Here is a 16,427-nt window from a genome sequence, read left to right on the forward strand (position 1 = left end):
ATTAATAGTATAGAATTTCAAACATTACCAAATACATGAAGCCATAATTTGAATCATTTATTTATTAATTTACATATGATTACTTACTGCCATTTTATTTATTTATTTTTTATTTTTTCTAAACCAAACCAAATTTATTTATGAATTATTAACCTCTTGACAGTACTTGGGCAATGGGAAAGAATGGGCAAGAGAAACTTACTGCCATTTTAGGTCTGATAAAATTCTATTTATTCTGAAGTGTATGCTTAATGTTTTCTTATTTTAGTCAGTGAATTAAGTAAAAAATCATGGAATCAGCAACATTTTGCCCTGGTATTTCCCAAACCACCACGGCCAGGAACAAGAAGGAGATCAAAACCTTCCCAACTACAAGACAAAACAGTTCCTGTGAGTTTTGAAAAGATCACATACTTTTACTGGTAATAATCTTGTGAAATCATGTATAGCTATATATGTTACAGATCATCATTGACCAATGGGATTTCTGTGATGATGGAAGTATTTTATATCTTTGCATTCCAATTCCAATATGGTTACTGAACACTTGAAATGAGGCTACTGCAACTGAGCAGTTGAATTTTACATTCAATTTGATTCAGTTCACATGTGGCTTTTAAATGTCATATTGTACAGCACAGTTAAAGGTAACTCAATTCTACTACTTGGAGAAAGTAGATATATTTAATTTGCATTTCAGTATATAAAAATTACTCCCTTATTTCATATTAAATATTTGCTCAGCAATCCCACATTATAGAAAATATGTATCCAAGAAGCACAGAAATCTGGAGATCTTAAGGCTACAGTTAGTATGAACATTCAAAAAATATTCCCCAGTTGGAGAAACCCCCTCATGAGAATCATGGAGTTACATTATAAACTAAGGAAGTTTCAATGCTTTCTCATTTCCTATAATATAAAATTCCAGATTTTGAGTATTAGAAGATTAATATTTCCCAATGTTTCTGGAATCATCAAGGAATGTGAAAATGTTCCAAGAAAAGTTTTCACAAAATAACATATCATGAACTCTTTTTTATTTATGGAATATATTTAATCAGTAGTAACCTAGGTTTCTTCTGTTTTCTCATCCTTTTTTCATTTTCCTTTCTTTCTTTATTAAATTTATTTTTACAGCCATTAACATTCTTTCCAAAATTTGCTATTTTTGCAATTAAGCTTTTAAAAATATTTGATTAGGAGTTGAAAACAGAATGTACCATTCTGCTCAAACTAATGTCCACTGAATGTTATAGTTTTCATTATTGCAGTTTCCTATCTGATACTCAGATTATATCTTGTCAGGCAGAGGAGTATTAGGCTTTTACTTTTAACCACAGGTAGCATTCTAAATTCCAGAGACTTTGAATGTGACAATAGAGACCAGGATATGCCTGAACGTGAAACTCTTAGATATTAGAGAATAATTAGCTTCTGAGTTAGCACAGAAATGGAAGGTGGGGAAGACATTCCAAGAAATCTCAAGAACACAGAGTAAAAAAACAAAAAACAAAAACAAAACCTAAATCTCTCATGATTGTGAAGAGAGGTTCTGATTTGTCATTAGTCAGTGAAGTTCTGGGAGAATTTTAACATAAAATCTTGAGGGAATTATGAAGATCCTCTAAATTAAAATTAGGCCTTAAATGAGGCATGGCTGTCCTTTAATACAAAAAAGGAACAAAGTTGAAAAAGCATAATAAACTATGCAATCTACCATTTACCCACTATTTATCAAAATCTAAAATCTTTTCATGGTTGAAGTTAAATGTATTCAATATCTGGTAATAAAGGCTGTGTAACTCACACACAAGTTGTTCATTATTATTCTAACCAATATTTCAGAGATGTGATGAAGACAAATTAAGGGGAGCTCATAAACCACCATTATGGATGCACCGTTCTTTAATGAGAATTTCTGAGAGACCATCTGTTTATTTAGCTGCTAGGAGGCAGCCTCCACAGAAACCAGCTCGACACTCCAGGGAGGATGCTAAAGATGCAGCAAAACCTTTATCTCCATCAATAATTAAGAAAAGTAAGGAAGACAAGAAGGACAAATCAGATTCAGAAGCAGAGTCCACAGTTTCAGAGGAAAAACTTAGGAAAGGTTCAAAGAAAGAACCAGGAGCTAAAGAAGAGAAAGCAGATGCAAAGAAAGATGTCAAAATAGAGAAAAAAGGTTCAAAGAAGAGCAAGGAGTCAGTTACAGAATCTGAAGATGAAAAAGCAGGTGCAATAAAAGGTTCTGAAAAATACAAGCTAGGTTCAAAGAAGGACAACGACTCAGCTATAGAATCAGAAGGTGAAAAAGGAGATGCAAAGCAAGACTCTAAAAAAAATAAGAAAGGGTCAAAGAAGGGCAAGGAGTCTGATACAGAAACAGAAGGTGAAAAGGGAGATGCAAAGAAAGATTCAAAGAAAGATAAGAAAGGTTCAAAGAAGGGCAGGGAGTCTGCTACAGAATTAGAAGGTGAAAAAGGAGATGCAAAGAAAGATTCCAAAAAGGATAAGAAAGGTTCAAAGAAGGGCAAGGAGTCCATTACAGAACCAGAAGGTGAAAAGAAAGATGGAAAGAAGGATAAGAAAGGGAGCAAGGATTCAAAGAAACCTGGTGAGAAAGGAGATGAATCAAAGGACAAGAAAGATTCAAAGAAGAAGGAGAGTAAAAAAGATAAGAAAGATGAAAAGCCCGGTGAGGCAGACAGTGAGTCAAAAGATGCTGCCAAGAAAGAAAAGAAAGATGCCAAGAAAGATACTGACACAGAATCTGCTGAGTCAAAGAAAGATGCCAAGAAGGATTCAAAGAAAGATGCCAAGAAGGGCAAGTAGGCCTTGGATGGTAATTCAAAAGAGTATTTGATGGAACAATTTTAGTAGTCTGAAACTGAATATATGAAAAGGGGGATTCAAAGAATTAATGGAATAATTTTTTAAATGGGGGAAAGAAGAACACAAAGATGGGCTCAGAAAACCTTCATGAAAAGTATAAGAAAGACGTTAAAAGGACTTGGAGGATACTTATGCTAAATTTGGGGATATGAAGAATTCAATGAAAGATCCCTAGAAAGATTCATAAAAAATATTCAGAAGTTAATGATGTTGAATCTGTGGATACAAAGAAGAAAAAAAATCAACAAAGGCATCAACAAAATTCAAGGATGCAGATATTGAAACCATAGATTTAAACAACCTGAAATTGCACCCACAGATTTAAATAAAGAACCACAGGAGTCATGAGAGGAAGTCAAACAAATTTCATAAAGTCTACTTTCAAATAAGTACAAATACCAATTAAAGGTAGCATTCCTCAAAAGAAAAAAAAAAAGAAAAAGAGGAAAAAAATTACTGCTTTTTTGTGAGTCTCTACCATCTCTGAAGTATAAACAGCCACAACCAGGTTGATGGATTTTGAATACTCTGCTTCCAAGACAAGATAAACATACTTGGTAAGTTAGTTTTGTTTTCTTTTAAGTCAAATAAGATTAAAAACAATTAAACTGACTTAAAGGTTTGAATTGAAATTTACCATTCTTATAAAATCTCTGTAATCTGCTCACTAGAGTTTTACTAGACTTTCAGCAAGTTTGGACTTTTTCATAATAAGAAATATTTAAGAATATGGAGGGAAACACCACATGAATGAAAATTTTACAAGTGTCAATGAAAAGGTTAAGGGAAGTAGAATTATTTAAGGTGAGGGAGAAGAGACTGGCTTATGATATAGAACTTTAATAATTTTAACAATTACTTAACAAAAGTTTCGTTTGATTGTTTTAACAGAAAATGGTAGCCAACTTCTCTCCATTTAAGGAAGGATGAAAATCAAAATTGTCCAAACTACAAATGTGAGTAAATTTAAATGAGACATATTGATTCTTGATAATCTGATAAATATATATACAAAACCAAATTAACCAGAATTCAACAGAATCTAGCAGAGTGAAAATACCTATATGATATTATTTTGATGTGGAAACAATTAACTTTATATCTTTATAACTATATTAAACTCTCTTTTGACCCATGAATCTTATTAATGTGAAGAAAAATAAAAAGCAATATAAAGCAAAAGGTAAAATCTTGGACCTGCCAATTAGTGCCAATTAAATATTTTCTGATTTAAATCATTCTCTCTCAGATAAACTCAGCATCGTTGCAGAACTCACCAAGTGACTTTCTCTCCCCTTTATTCTTTGCAGTGTAAACTCTAGATCCAAGTTAAAGCTTCTCCTTGATATTAAAGGAAGGGTCTCCTATTCCATATGCCCTCAAGAGCTAACTTTCTATTAATAGTGAAGTATAACTGTTTTGCCTGTTCTTTAAATATTGGCCCCTGTCCCCCATACATCAACTGCTCAAGGATTAATGGCTATTGTAATTCATGGTCTTCCAGATGGTCCTACCTTGCTGATCTGGATCAGCTGCAATGACAAAGAGAATCAAATCCTGCCCCACTGTTCTCCTCCCCCTTCCAGGAAACTCCTCATTCTCCCTCTGCTTAGAGTAAAATTCTATGTTTAGGCATTCAACCTTTTCTGAAAATGTTAGCATCACTCTGGGAATTTAGGAAATCATTTTTTTTTTCATTTTTCATTGGAGTATAGTTGATAACACAACAATGTTGTATTAGTTTAGGAAATCATTTTAAATCCCCTCTTACCTCTAAAAATGCTTTTAAGATCATTTTCTAACACAGTATTCAAAAGCCAAATTTTAGATTCAAATTTAATGTACAGTGAAAGAACAACTGAGTGTCTGCCTTTACTGTTCTACTGAAATGCACCAAGGTCACCAGGAACCTCCATGTAGCCAAATCCAATAGCAGTATCTTTTTACCCTGGTCCCTCTTCTCTTTTCTATCTATATATTTCCCTGAGTTATTCCATCCATCCCCATGGATTTATACAACATTCTTATGCTGCTGAATCCCACATTTAAACGTAGTATTGATTTCTCCACCCAACTCCAAATTCATATATCCAAATATTAAATTAAAGCATCTACATGGCTGTCTTCCAGGCACCTCAAAATTAACATGTCCCAAATAGAACTCTTGATATCCTTCCACCAAAACCTGTGGTTCTCCAAAGTTTCACCAACTCAGTAAATGACAGTGACATCTAACCTGATGACTCAATCCAAAATTGATGGGTCATGCATAATTACTCTTTTTTCTTTACCCTGCTTATCAGTCAGTAAGTCCTTCCTGACTACCTCCAAGATAACTGAATTGGTTTACTTCACTGCATTTCTACCATTTCCACACTAGAAGTCCAATTAGCCATTATATCTCAATTGGAACCCCCCCAAACCCTACCTAAATGCAGGGGAAGCCCCCTACATCATTTCTCACCACTTTGCCACAAACCAGTCTCAACACAAAAATCATGATGTTTCTCCATTATGCTAAACTTTCTAGTGTATCAAAGTCACATTTAGCATAAATTTTCTTCTACTCTAGATTATAAAGCCTTTAATGGTCTGGCTGCTGACTATTTCTCTGCCCTCATGCGGTAACAAAATTGCCTACCATGTTCTTGTCACACTGGATTTCTTTCTGTATTTAACTATATAGACCATTAAGGTTTCTAGGCTTCACACTTGTTCCCTCTGCTTATAACACAATTCTCCACGAACTTCATATTGTTGACATCTTCAAATTAACAATTTTCACCTTAAATTTTACCTTTCTGGATACTTTTTAAAAGATTTTATTTTTTAGAACAGTTTTAGGTTTACAGAAAAATTAATCAGAAGGTACAGAGATTTCGCATATATGACCTGTACCCACACATGCATAGCTTCCCCCATTGTCAACATCCGCCACCAGAGTAGTACATGTTACTACTGATGAACCTACATTTATATATCATTATCATCCAAAGCCCACAGTTTACATCAGGGTACACTCTCAGTGGTATACACTTTATGGGTTTTTAAAAAAATGCATAATGACATATATAGTAGTTTCACTATTCTAAAACTCCTCTGTGCTCTGCTGATTCATCCCACCCTTTCCCCCTACCCCTAGCAACCGCCGATCTTTTTACTGTCTCCAGAGTTTTTCCTTTTCAAGAATATCATTTTGCTGTAATAATATAGTTAGTAGCCTTTTCAGACTGGCTTCTTTCATTTAGTAATATGCATTTAAGATTCCTCCATGTCTTTTCATGGCTCATTTCTTTATAGCGTTGAAAAATATTCCATTAACTAGATGTAAGACTGTTTATTTATCCATTTACCAACTGAAAAATACATTAGTTGATTCTAAACTTTGGATATTATGAATAAAGCTACTATAAACATTCATACGTAGATATTTTCATGGAGATAAATTTTCAACCCCTTCGGGTAAATACCATGGAACACAATTGCTGCATTGTATGATAAGAATATGTTTAGTTTTGTAACAATTCTATATTATATACTTATCATATAAAAAATGGTAACAATATATAAAGAAGGTGGGAGGAAACTTTTGGAGGTTATGAATAGGTTTATGGCATAGATTGTGGTGATGCTTTCACAGGTGTATACTTATCTCCAAACTCATGAAGTCATCAACGTGTATACATTAAATATGTACAGCTTTTTGCATGTCAAAAAAGGTGTGTGTGTATATATATATGCATATATGTATTATATATTATATATATATACATATAGATATTACACACACACTTGCTCATAAACACACACACACACACACACAAAAGGAACCTGAAAACTGTCTTTTATAGTGGGCTGTACAATTTTGCAGTCCCACCAGCAATGAATGAGAGTTCATGCTCTACACCCTTCCCAGATTTGGCATTATCAGTGTTTTGGATTTTGGCCATTCTAATTAGTGTGGTATCTCGTTTTGATTTGCATTTCTTCCAAGACACATAGGTGGCACACACTTTCATATGCTTATTTGCAATCTGTTTATCTTCTTTGGTGATGTGTCTGTTAAGGTTTTGACTCATTTTTTAACCAGACTGTTTGTTTACTTATTGTTGATTTTTAAGAGTTCCGTGAATATTTTGGATAAGTCCTTTATCAAATACGTCTTTTTCAAATATTTTCTCCCAGTCTGTGGCTTGTCTTTTTATCCTCTAGTCAATGTTTACACAAAGCAGAATTTTTTTATTTTGTTTTAATGAAGTCTGGCTTATCAATTCTTTCATGAATTTCTTTGGTTTTGTATCTAAAAAGTTACCACCAAACCCAAGATCATTTAGATTTTCTCTCATATTACATTCTAAGACTTTCAGAGTTCTGCATTTTACATTTAGGTCTGTGATCCATTTTGATCCAAACATGTTTCTCTGCCCATCCTTTTGTCATTCACTTTCCTATCACCCAGCTGTTTCTATCCACTAACATGCTTTATTCTTCTATGTAACATACATGACCACCTGTTTTCTGTCTATATCTATCAATCAATCTATCTTATCTGTTTTCTAATCTAATTTATCTTTAATCTATTTACCTATCTCTCTAGTCAAAATCATTTATTGTGTGTTGCTTATCTCCCCAACAAGAATAAAAACTCCACCAGGGAAAGAAATTATGTGACTTATTTACTGCTGTATCTTCAGTGTAAAAAACTATCTCAGACATGTAGTATACACTCAAACCACATGTCAGGTGAATGAATATGTCAGTTTGGAGCACCTAACTGAAATGACTTACTTGGGATAGGCTTCTCCAAAATCCTAAACTGAAACATACAAGTCTTAGCAAAGTCAGACTAATTCTTCAATTGCTATTTTGCCCACAAGGACATGGCTTAATCTCATTTGATAAGATTCCTCTCAATGTAACTATACTCCCGCTCAAATGGTTAGCTTAACTTAGAAGTTATGTTACCTAGCTTCATACCCTTCCTATTTATAGACTGGCACAACAAAGTAGAATTTTAAAAAATGTTCGAACTACATAAGGGCAATTAAGGATTTTACCCCCTTCAAATACAGTGGTGGGAAAAAATACAGGCACAGTTTTTCAGTCTTTACATGTAGCTCTGATTTCTAACCTATGTACTTATTAATTCTTCCATAAGGACTACTAGTATCACCTAAAAATGAATTTACTTATCAGTTTAGACTTTGACTTATGGCAGAGGCTCTTGGGTTTTTTCTAAAGCTATATTTTATGACCTAAATGTGGGCTATGAGTTCTGACTGTTAGAAATATATGAAAATGATTAAAGAAAAAATTTAAAACTGTAACTCATATGCAAAAAAAGGCTTTTGGTCATTAAAATTAAAAAACTATAAGAAAATATTAAGAAAATCATTCAGTCAATGAGAATTATACATGTCCCTAGGTAATACCCAGTTTTCTAACTTTTAGTTATTTGCTAACTTTTTCTTTATTCCTAACAATAAGCAACAGAGATGATTGGTTGTTTAACTATAGATTGTTTCTCTAACCCTTATTTGCCTGGTCTCCTACTAAGGCCGAACGGGAGGTGAAAACAGTCTGGGAGATCAATTTGAAGGGAGAGCTCCATGTACAGGACAACCTTCTACTCAATAATCTTGCCATATGTTTCAATTCTCAATTTAGACCTTTCATCACACAATTTATATGTGGAAGATATTTTTCCTCATTTACTGATTAATTTTCCCTCTTTTACTGATTATTTTCCCCTGAGTAAAGCTTAGAGCTATAAAACTGAAATACAGATGTTAAAGAATTGCTACTTTTGTAAGCTTGTTGATCAGTGGATATATGACTAAATCATTGCAATGGCTTGCAGTGATGGTTAAAGATTTTTAGTGTGACTAAAATCACAGAAGCAATACCATTAAAAAAAAAAAAAAAAAAGAAAGAAATCTTGTCTTTAGAAATGTATATGTCCTGAAAGAAATATGTAAGTTCTCTGGCCTCCTTAAATGGAAAGGTAAGGTAGTACAATAAATCATCATTTAGTCATGTTTGATATTATAGAATTCTATAAATACTCCACAATATGCTTCAGCACCTGCAGTGGTATGAGTATTTACAAAGTGTTTTTGGTTTGAGTTTTTTTTCTCCTATGAATGTGTGCATATGTGTGTCTATCTGTGTTAATGTAACATTGTCAACATCACAGAGCACGTAAGAAAAAAATGTTAAAAGTGAGTGTCATTAAAGATGAAATAACTGATGGACTTTAATGCTTTGTAAGAAATATTTTATGTAAGAGAGAGCAAACATCACATTATGCCCCATATAAAATATACACTAATTTTCTGAAATTATATATTTTAGATACTACTGGTTTTCTCTAATTTTAATAAAACCACTATTATCAATAATTCTAATACAGAAATAAAGATCATTAGTAAAAAGGAGGGGGATTAATATGGCAGGGTAGGAGAACGTGGAGCTCACTTCTCCACAACAAACACATCAAAAATACATCTATAGTGATAGAGATGGCAAGTAGTGGCCAGTTCCAGAAACTAGAAAATGCAAGGAAACAGATTATCCTCTAGAAGCTCCAGAAAAAGAATGCTACTGTGCTGACATGTTGATTTTAGCCAGTGAGACCCGTGTTGGATTTCTGACCTACAGTGCTCTAAGGTAGTTCTCCTGTGGGACTTTCCATAGAGGAAGGAAAAATGGCTTTACTGGATCTGCTGTGGAGTGGCGAGTCAGAGCTCACAGCTCAGTCCGTGGATCATCAGGAGAAACTTCACTGACTGCAGTTTGTGAATCAATGTTTTACATAACATGAAGACAAAAGACACCATTTTAGCTTTAGTTCTAAAAGCAGACCCTGACGTAAGGACTTCAGTGACCCTAGGAAGCACAAATGAAGAATGAGAAAAGTGAATCAGGGAAGCAAAACACTAATGAGCAGATAATCACTCAGTCCCCCTGTGGATCTTCTGAGAAGCCACAGAGAACACACATCAGAACCTTAATGGCAAGGCCAGGGCATTTATGCTGACTCTCCTCTCCCACTGGGAGAAATGGATTGGTCTTCACTGAGTATTGCAATACAGACTGAGAACCTTACCACAGCTCTGGGTCGTCCCTGCTTAGGAGGCACCTGTAGTGACACAGAAAGTTCTGAGGCAGAGAATAAGAGACTGTGGTGCTTAAGGCAGGACTGTCAGTTTGCTGGAAACATCCACAGTTGCCTGCGAGCTTAGGTGAGCTGAAAAGATAAGGAGCGGCTGGGCCCGTGAGCCATGGTTGCTGAGCCTGCGCGTCCGAAACCTGTGCTCTGCAACGGGAGAGGCCACAACAGTGAGAGGCCCGCATACCGCAAAAAAAAAAAAAAAAAAAAAAAAAGATAAGGAGCAGCAGATCTTGTTGACAAAAACTGGAAAACTATATTTGTGGTGGGAGAAAAACCTAAGTAAATACGCACTTAAAGTGAGTATTTGGGAGTAACAAAGGATTTACTTAGTGTTAAAATGGGGATGACAAATGAGTTCCAACTCTGATGCCAGCTCTGATCAACTGGCTGCATAGCGTGTTGTGTTGAGGAGCATTCGCAAAAGGCTCAGTAGGAAATCATATCTTTATCAATTAGTATCCCAGACATGGAAACGGAAGGACAGAGAGAGAGCATGTAGGCCATGTATTTGCCACCCTGCTTTAACGTGAAGACTATTTTTATTAATATCAGCACTGAGATTTCTTTAATAAAATTTCCCACAGATTTGACCTTTCAAAATGCACAGCATGTGAGATGCCTTTGGTTAATGGGTGAATAATCCAATTAATGTTATGAATAAGACTGGGATAAATTTCAAAGGCACAGCAGTTATAGGAGTTACCTTTGTCATTCTGCTACATGTTTCAAGTAAACATGCTAATTTTTTTCTCACTGATACACAAAAAATACTCATAATATTAACCAGAAGATACAAAAGGGATCAACGAAAGACAGTGTTCAATAGTGTCAATGCTTAGTCATACTGCCAATGTTGGGAGAAGAGTAATTTTTCTTGGGGGAGGTGGTGACAATATTTAAGTTCTCTTAGTAAATTTCATTAAACAATACAGTGTTAACAACTGTGGATATGTTAATTAACTCATGGGAGGAATCCTTTCACAATGTATGTGTATATCAAATCACCATGATGTGTAATTTTATTTGTCAATTATACCTCAATAAAACTGAAAAAAAAAGCCTTAGAGAAAAAAGAATCATTAAGTCAAGTGGGCAAAAAAGTTTAATTCATCTGTCATAATATCTTAATGAGGAAAATATCACCATTTACCCTGGGACATGATTTGAACTGCAGACTCCAAGAATAAGTACAGTATTAAATATCTTAACTTGTACTGTTGCAGTTCAAATTGATTTCAAGTTCTGTAGTTATTCCTAAGTAGTCCTCAGTTCTCATCTCCAATAATGCATATGAGTCGAAAGTATCATCAGGTTCTGCCTAAACCACTACAGCTAATCTACCTATACTTATTTCCATTTCAATGCAATCACAGTAAAAAATATATATATATATATGTATTTATACATATAGATACATATATCTATATGTATAAATACATGTGGAACAATTCTCATGGAAAACTAACTGGAAACTGGCAGAACTCCTATACAACCAAAACTGGCCATTGTCAGTGTGTGCAAAGAGGGGGATGGTGGCACAACAGTATGCAAAGGCTAACCAGTAAATCTGGGGCAAAGAGTTCCTGGGATAGGACTCATTTAGCTACAGAGAGACAGCCCGGAGGATCTGGGGTGTGGTCCCATTGGGATGGCGACAGCCATTGTCAGCATGCTCAGAAGTACACAGCAGTTTGTCTCCCAGTGAGAGTGCCCAAGCTCTGCCCATTCCACACTGCAGCTTAGTGCTGGATCTGAGGCAGACAAGTCCTGGGAGAAGACTGCCACAGAGGCAGCCGAGATCTCAGGCAGCAGTGCAGTCACCTCAATTCCTGTGCAGCCACAACTCCCAACCTCCAACCTCAGCTACAGATTAATACACAGGACAGCTTGGCACTAACTAGATCTGGGATGAAAACAAGAGAGCAATGGATGCGACCTTGGGCTGCTTCTGAGCAGAACCAGGGACACCTACGGAAGCAGCTTATAGGTCCTCTGTGACCGTAGGCCTCATCTACATTAGCAATCACCTCCTTTGGGGCAAGGTATACACGCATGGGCAACAAAGTCTGATTGAACTTGACCCTCAAAGCTTCTAATCCAACAACTGGAGAGCAGACCTTGTCCCCAACAGGGCAATGACAGACATGGAGCAGAGAGGACTCATATCCTGCACAGGCTCTAGGTATATCAGCGCCAACCACACCCTCTATCAAGGGGATAATGGACAGCACACCCTGAGGAAACACAGGTGACTGTACCAAAATGAGCCCCTGCATCAAAAATATTGGACACGCACAGTCTATACAGGGATGCTCTCACATAAAAACACCCCTTCAAGACCACAGTAGATAACTGTTTCTCCTAAAGTCATGGAGAAAGAGAAATATAAGTAATATAAGTAAAATGAAAAGGCAGAGAAACTACACCAAATTAAGAAAAATAAGAAAAATCCCCTGAAATATCAAATAATGAAACAGTCTTCACCAGTCTACTAGACCCTGAGTTCAAAAAGGAGGTAATAAAAATGCTAAAGGAGGCTGTTTGGTGACTTGTCGCTATTCTTGGAGAAGCTCGTCCTCAGCCCAGAGGAGAGTTTAGGTAGCTATGTCAGAGACACCTGTCCCTGACACTATTGAGACCCATTATTATAAAAAGGCTTAAGAAATTAAAAAAGATTATAGATAGAAATGCAGATCACTGTAACAAGTAATTAGAAACTATAAAGATGAAGCAATCAAAAATAGACAATTCAATAGATGAGATAAAAACCAATCTAGAAACAATGAACAGAAGATTAATAACAGACAAAAATGAATAAGTGATCTGGAAGACATAATAATGGAAATCAGCCAATGAGAACAGCAGGTAGAAGACAAATGAAAGCACAGAAGGTCCTAAACAAGATGAACCTAAACAGACTCACACCAAGACAAATCATAATTAAAATGGCAAAAGCTAAAGAAAAAGAGAGGATTCTAAAGGCAGCAAGATAAAAAAAAGTCAGTTACAAGGGAACCCCCATAAGGCTATCAGCTAATTTCTCTGAATAAACTTTGTGGACCAGAAGGGAATGGAATGATAAAGTTAAAGTCTTGAAAGGGAAAAACCTGAAACCTAGGATACCCTACCCAGCAAGGTTATCATTTACAATAGAAGTACAGATAAAGAATTTCTAAGACAGGCAAACTAAAAGAATCCAGCAATACCAAACCCACCCTAAAGAAATAATGAAAGGTCTTCTATAAATAGAAACGACACAAGAATCTATAGGAAAGGGAAAATCACGATAGGAAAGGCAAGTATGTAAAAGGATTGAAGATCACTTAAATAAGTCAGTACATAGGTTAAAAAACAATAAAAAATTGTAAAAGTGATTATAGCTATAACAGTAAAAGGATAAGTAGTAAGATATAAAATAGAACATCAAAATAACAAAATATGGGGAAAGGGAGTATAAAAATGTAAATCTTTTATAATTTGTTTGTACTTGAATGACTATCAGTTTAAAGCAAGTAGATATAGTTATGGGTCAACATATTGTACTTGAATGCCATAGTATCTATCCACAAATCAAAAACATACTATAGATTCACAAAAACCCATGAAAGAAACTGAAAACTATATTACAAAAGAAAATCATCAACCCACAAAAGGAAAAACAAAAACAAGAAGAAATGAACAAAGAAGAACCACAAAAACAACGGGAACACCGGGTTTAAAATGGCAATAAGTACATACCTATCAATAATTACTTTAAATGTCAATGGACTAAATGTTCTGATCAAAAGACACAGAGAAAACAAGAACCTACAATATGCTGCCTACAAGAGACTCATTTCAGAGCAAAAGATACACAGAGACTGAAAGTAAGGGAATGGAAAAAGATATTTCATGCCAATGGAAATGACAAAAAAGCAGGGGTAGCAAAACACATATCAGACAAAATGGACTGTAAAACAAAGGCCATAAAGAAAGAAAAAGAAGGACACTATATAATGATAAAGGGATCAATACAAAAAGAGGATTTTACACACATTAACATACAGGCACACAATATAGGAGCTCCTAAATATAGAAAACAAATGTGAACAGACATAAAAGGAGAAATTAAAAATAACACAACAGTAGTAGGAAATTTTACCATCCCACTGAGAGCAATGGACAGATCATCCAGATAGAAAATCAATAATAACAAAGTAACAAATAACAATAATAACAAAATAATAACAATAATAACAAAGTAACAAAGGTTCTAAATGACACAATATATCAGTTGGACTGGTGAAATGATACTCAATATAAAGAACCCTAAAATGTCCACACAAAAGCTATTAGAACTAATAAAGGAATTCAGCAAGGTAGCAGGATATAAGATTAATATACAGAAATATTTTGCATTTCTTTACACTAATAATGAAATATCAGATAGAGAAAGAAAAAAAATCCCATTTAAAATCACGTCAAAAAATATAAAATACCTAGGAATAAACTTATCCAAGGAGGTGAAAGAAGTATATGCTGAAAACTATAAAACATTGATAAAGGAAACTGAAGATGATTCAAAGAAATGGCAAGATATCCCATGCTCCTGGATTGGAAGAATTAATATTGTTAAAATGGCCAGACTACCCAAAGAAATCTACAGATTTAAGGCAATCCCTATCAAAATACCCATGACATTCTTCACAGAACTAGAACAAATAATTCTAAAATTTAGAATTTTATATCGGGACTTCCCTGGTGGCACAATGGTTAAGAATCTGCCTGCCAATGCAGGGGACACAGGTTCAATCCTTGGCCCGTGAAGATTCCACATGCTGTGGAGCAACTAAGCCCATGCACCACAACTACTGAGCCTGTGCTCTAGAGGCCGTGAGCCACAACTACTGAGCTCGCATGCCACAACTACTGAAGCCTGTGTGCCTAGAGCCCATGCTCCACAACAAGGGAAGCCACAGCAATGAGAAGCCTGTGCACCTCAACGAAGAGTAGCCCCTGCTTGCCACAACTAGAGAAAGCACACGCACAGCAACGAAGACCCAACAGAGCCAAAAATAAATAAATATTTTAAAAATAATAAAATAAAATTTATATGGAGCCACAAATAGCCCAGAATTGCCAAAGCAATCCTGAAGAAAAAGAACAAAGATGGAAGCATAACCCTTCCAGACTTCAGACCATACTACAAAGGTACAGTAATGAAAACACATGGTACTGGCACAAAAATAGACATATAGATCAACGGAACAGAAGAGAGAGCCCCAAAATAAACACACACACCTAAGGTCAATTAATCTATGACAAAGGAGGCAAGAATATACAATGAAGAAAAGACAGTCTCTTCAAAACGTGGTGTTAGGAAAGTTGGACGGCTATATGTAAAGAAATGAAATTAGAACACTCCCTTACACCACATAAAAAAATAAACTCAAAGTGACTTAAACACCTAAACATAAGTCATGACACCATAAAACTCCCAGATGAGAACATAAGCAAAACATTCTCTGACATAAATCATAGAAGTATTTTCTTAGATCAGTCTCCCAAGGCAAAAGAAATAAAAGCAAAAATAAACAAATGGGACTTAATCAAACTCAAAAGCTTTTGCACAACAAAGGAAACCATCAACAAAATGAAAAGACAACCTACAGAATGGGAGAAAATATTTGCAAATGATGTTACCAACAAGGGGTTAATATCCAAAATATACAAACAGCTCATACAAATCAATAATAATAATAATAAAAAGCAATAAACGAGCAGACCTAAATAGACATTTCACCAAAGAAGACATTTTGTGAATTTTTGCAGATATCTATAAAATATTCACCACTCATGGGTATCCTATGACAAGGCTATTAATTTTTTTTTAAAAAATGTATGTTTACTGGTCCATGTCCTAAATCCACTGACTTTCATTATGTATGTCATATTTTTTAAATAGAGAATAATTATTGGAATACAATGGGTTTTGAATTTTAAGTCCTACCGTCAGTAATTTATTTCCTTTTCAATAAATTGAAATGAAGTTTGTATTAAATAAACACTGCTATGATCAAGAACATTTGAAAGTAGAGACAATATTTAGGAAGAGTGAAGTAATAGTAAACACCCCAGGTATAAGTTCTAAATTTGGAAATACAGGTGTAGTTTTGGAAATGTAATTTTTTCTTCCATTGACACTGGCTATGAGGTTAGCCCCAGCCACAAATATTAATCATGTTTCTACACTATTTTATCATTTACAGAATGTTCTAAGAAAAGACGATGCTAAACAGCATAGAGATAATTAAGAACATGAGCATGAGAAAACCAAGGAGGAAAGATACACAGAAAAAGGAAATTTATAAAGGTCCTA

General features: G+C 34.9%; 1 protein-coding gene across 1 annotated transcript; it reads left to right on the forward strand.

Moving 5' to 3' along the window:
- Positions 1–264: 264 nt before the first annotated feature.
- Positions 265–4,184, forward strand: CYLC2 (cylicin 2; the record flags this gene model as incomplete). Its single annotated transcript, XM_022600259.2, has 2 exons — positions 265–390; positions 1,849–4,184. Coding segments are annotated over 2 exons (1,113 nt in total), but the record flags the coding sequence as incomplete, so codon positions are not given.
- Between the last annotated feature and the right edge of the window lie 12,243 nt (positions 4,185–16,427).

This window comes from Delphinapterus leucas, chromosome 6, assembly GCF_059928025.1.
Source record: "Delphinapterus leucas isolate spDelLeu-1000000601 "Yukka" chromosome 6, BTC_Dleu_Yukka2, whole genome shotgun sequence".
NCBI lineage: Eukaryota > Metazoa > Chordata > Mammalia > Artiodactyla > Monodontidae > Delphinapterus > Delphinapterus leucas.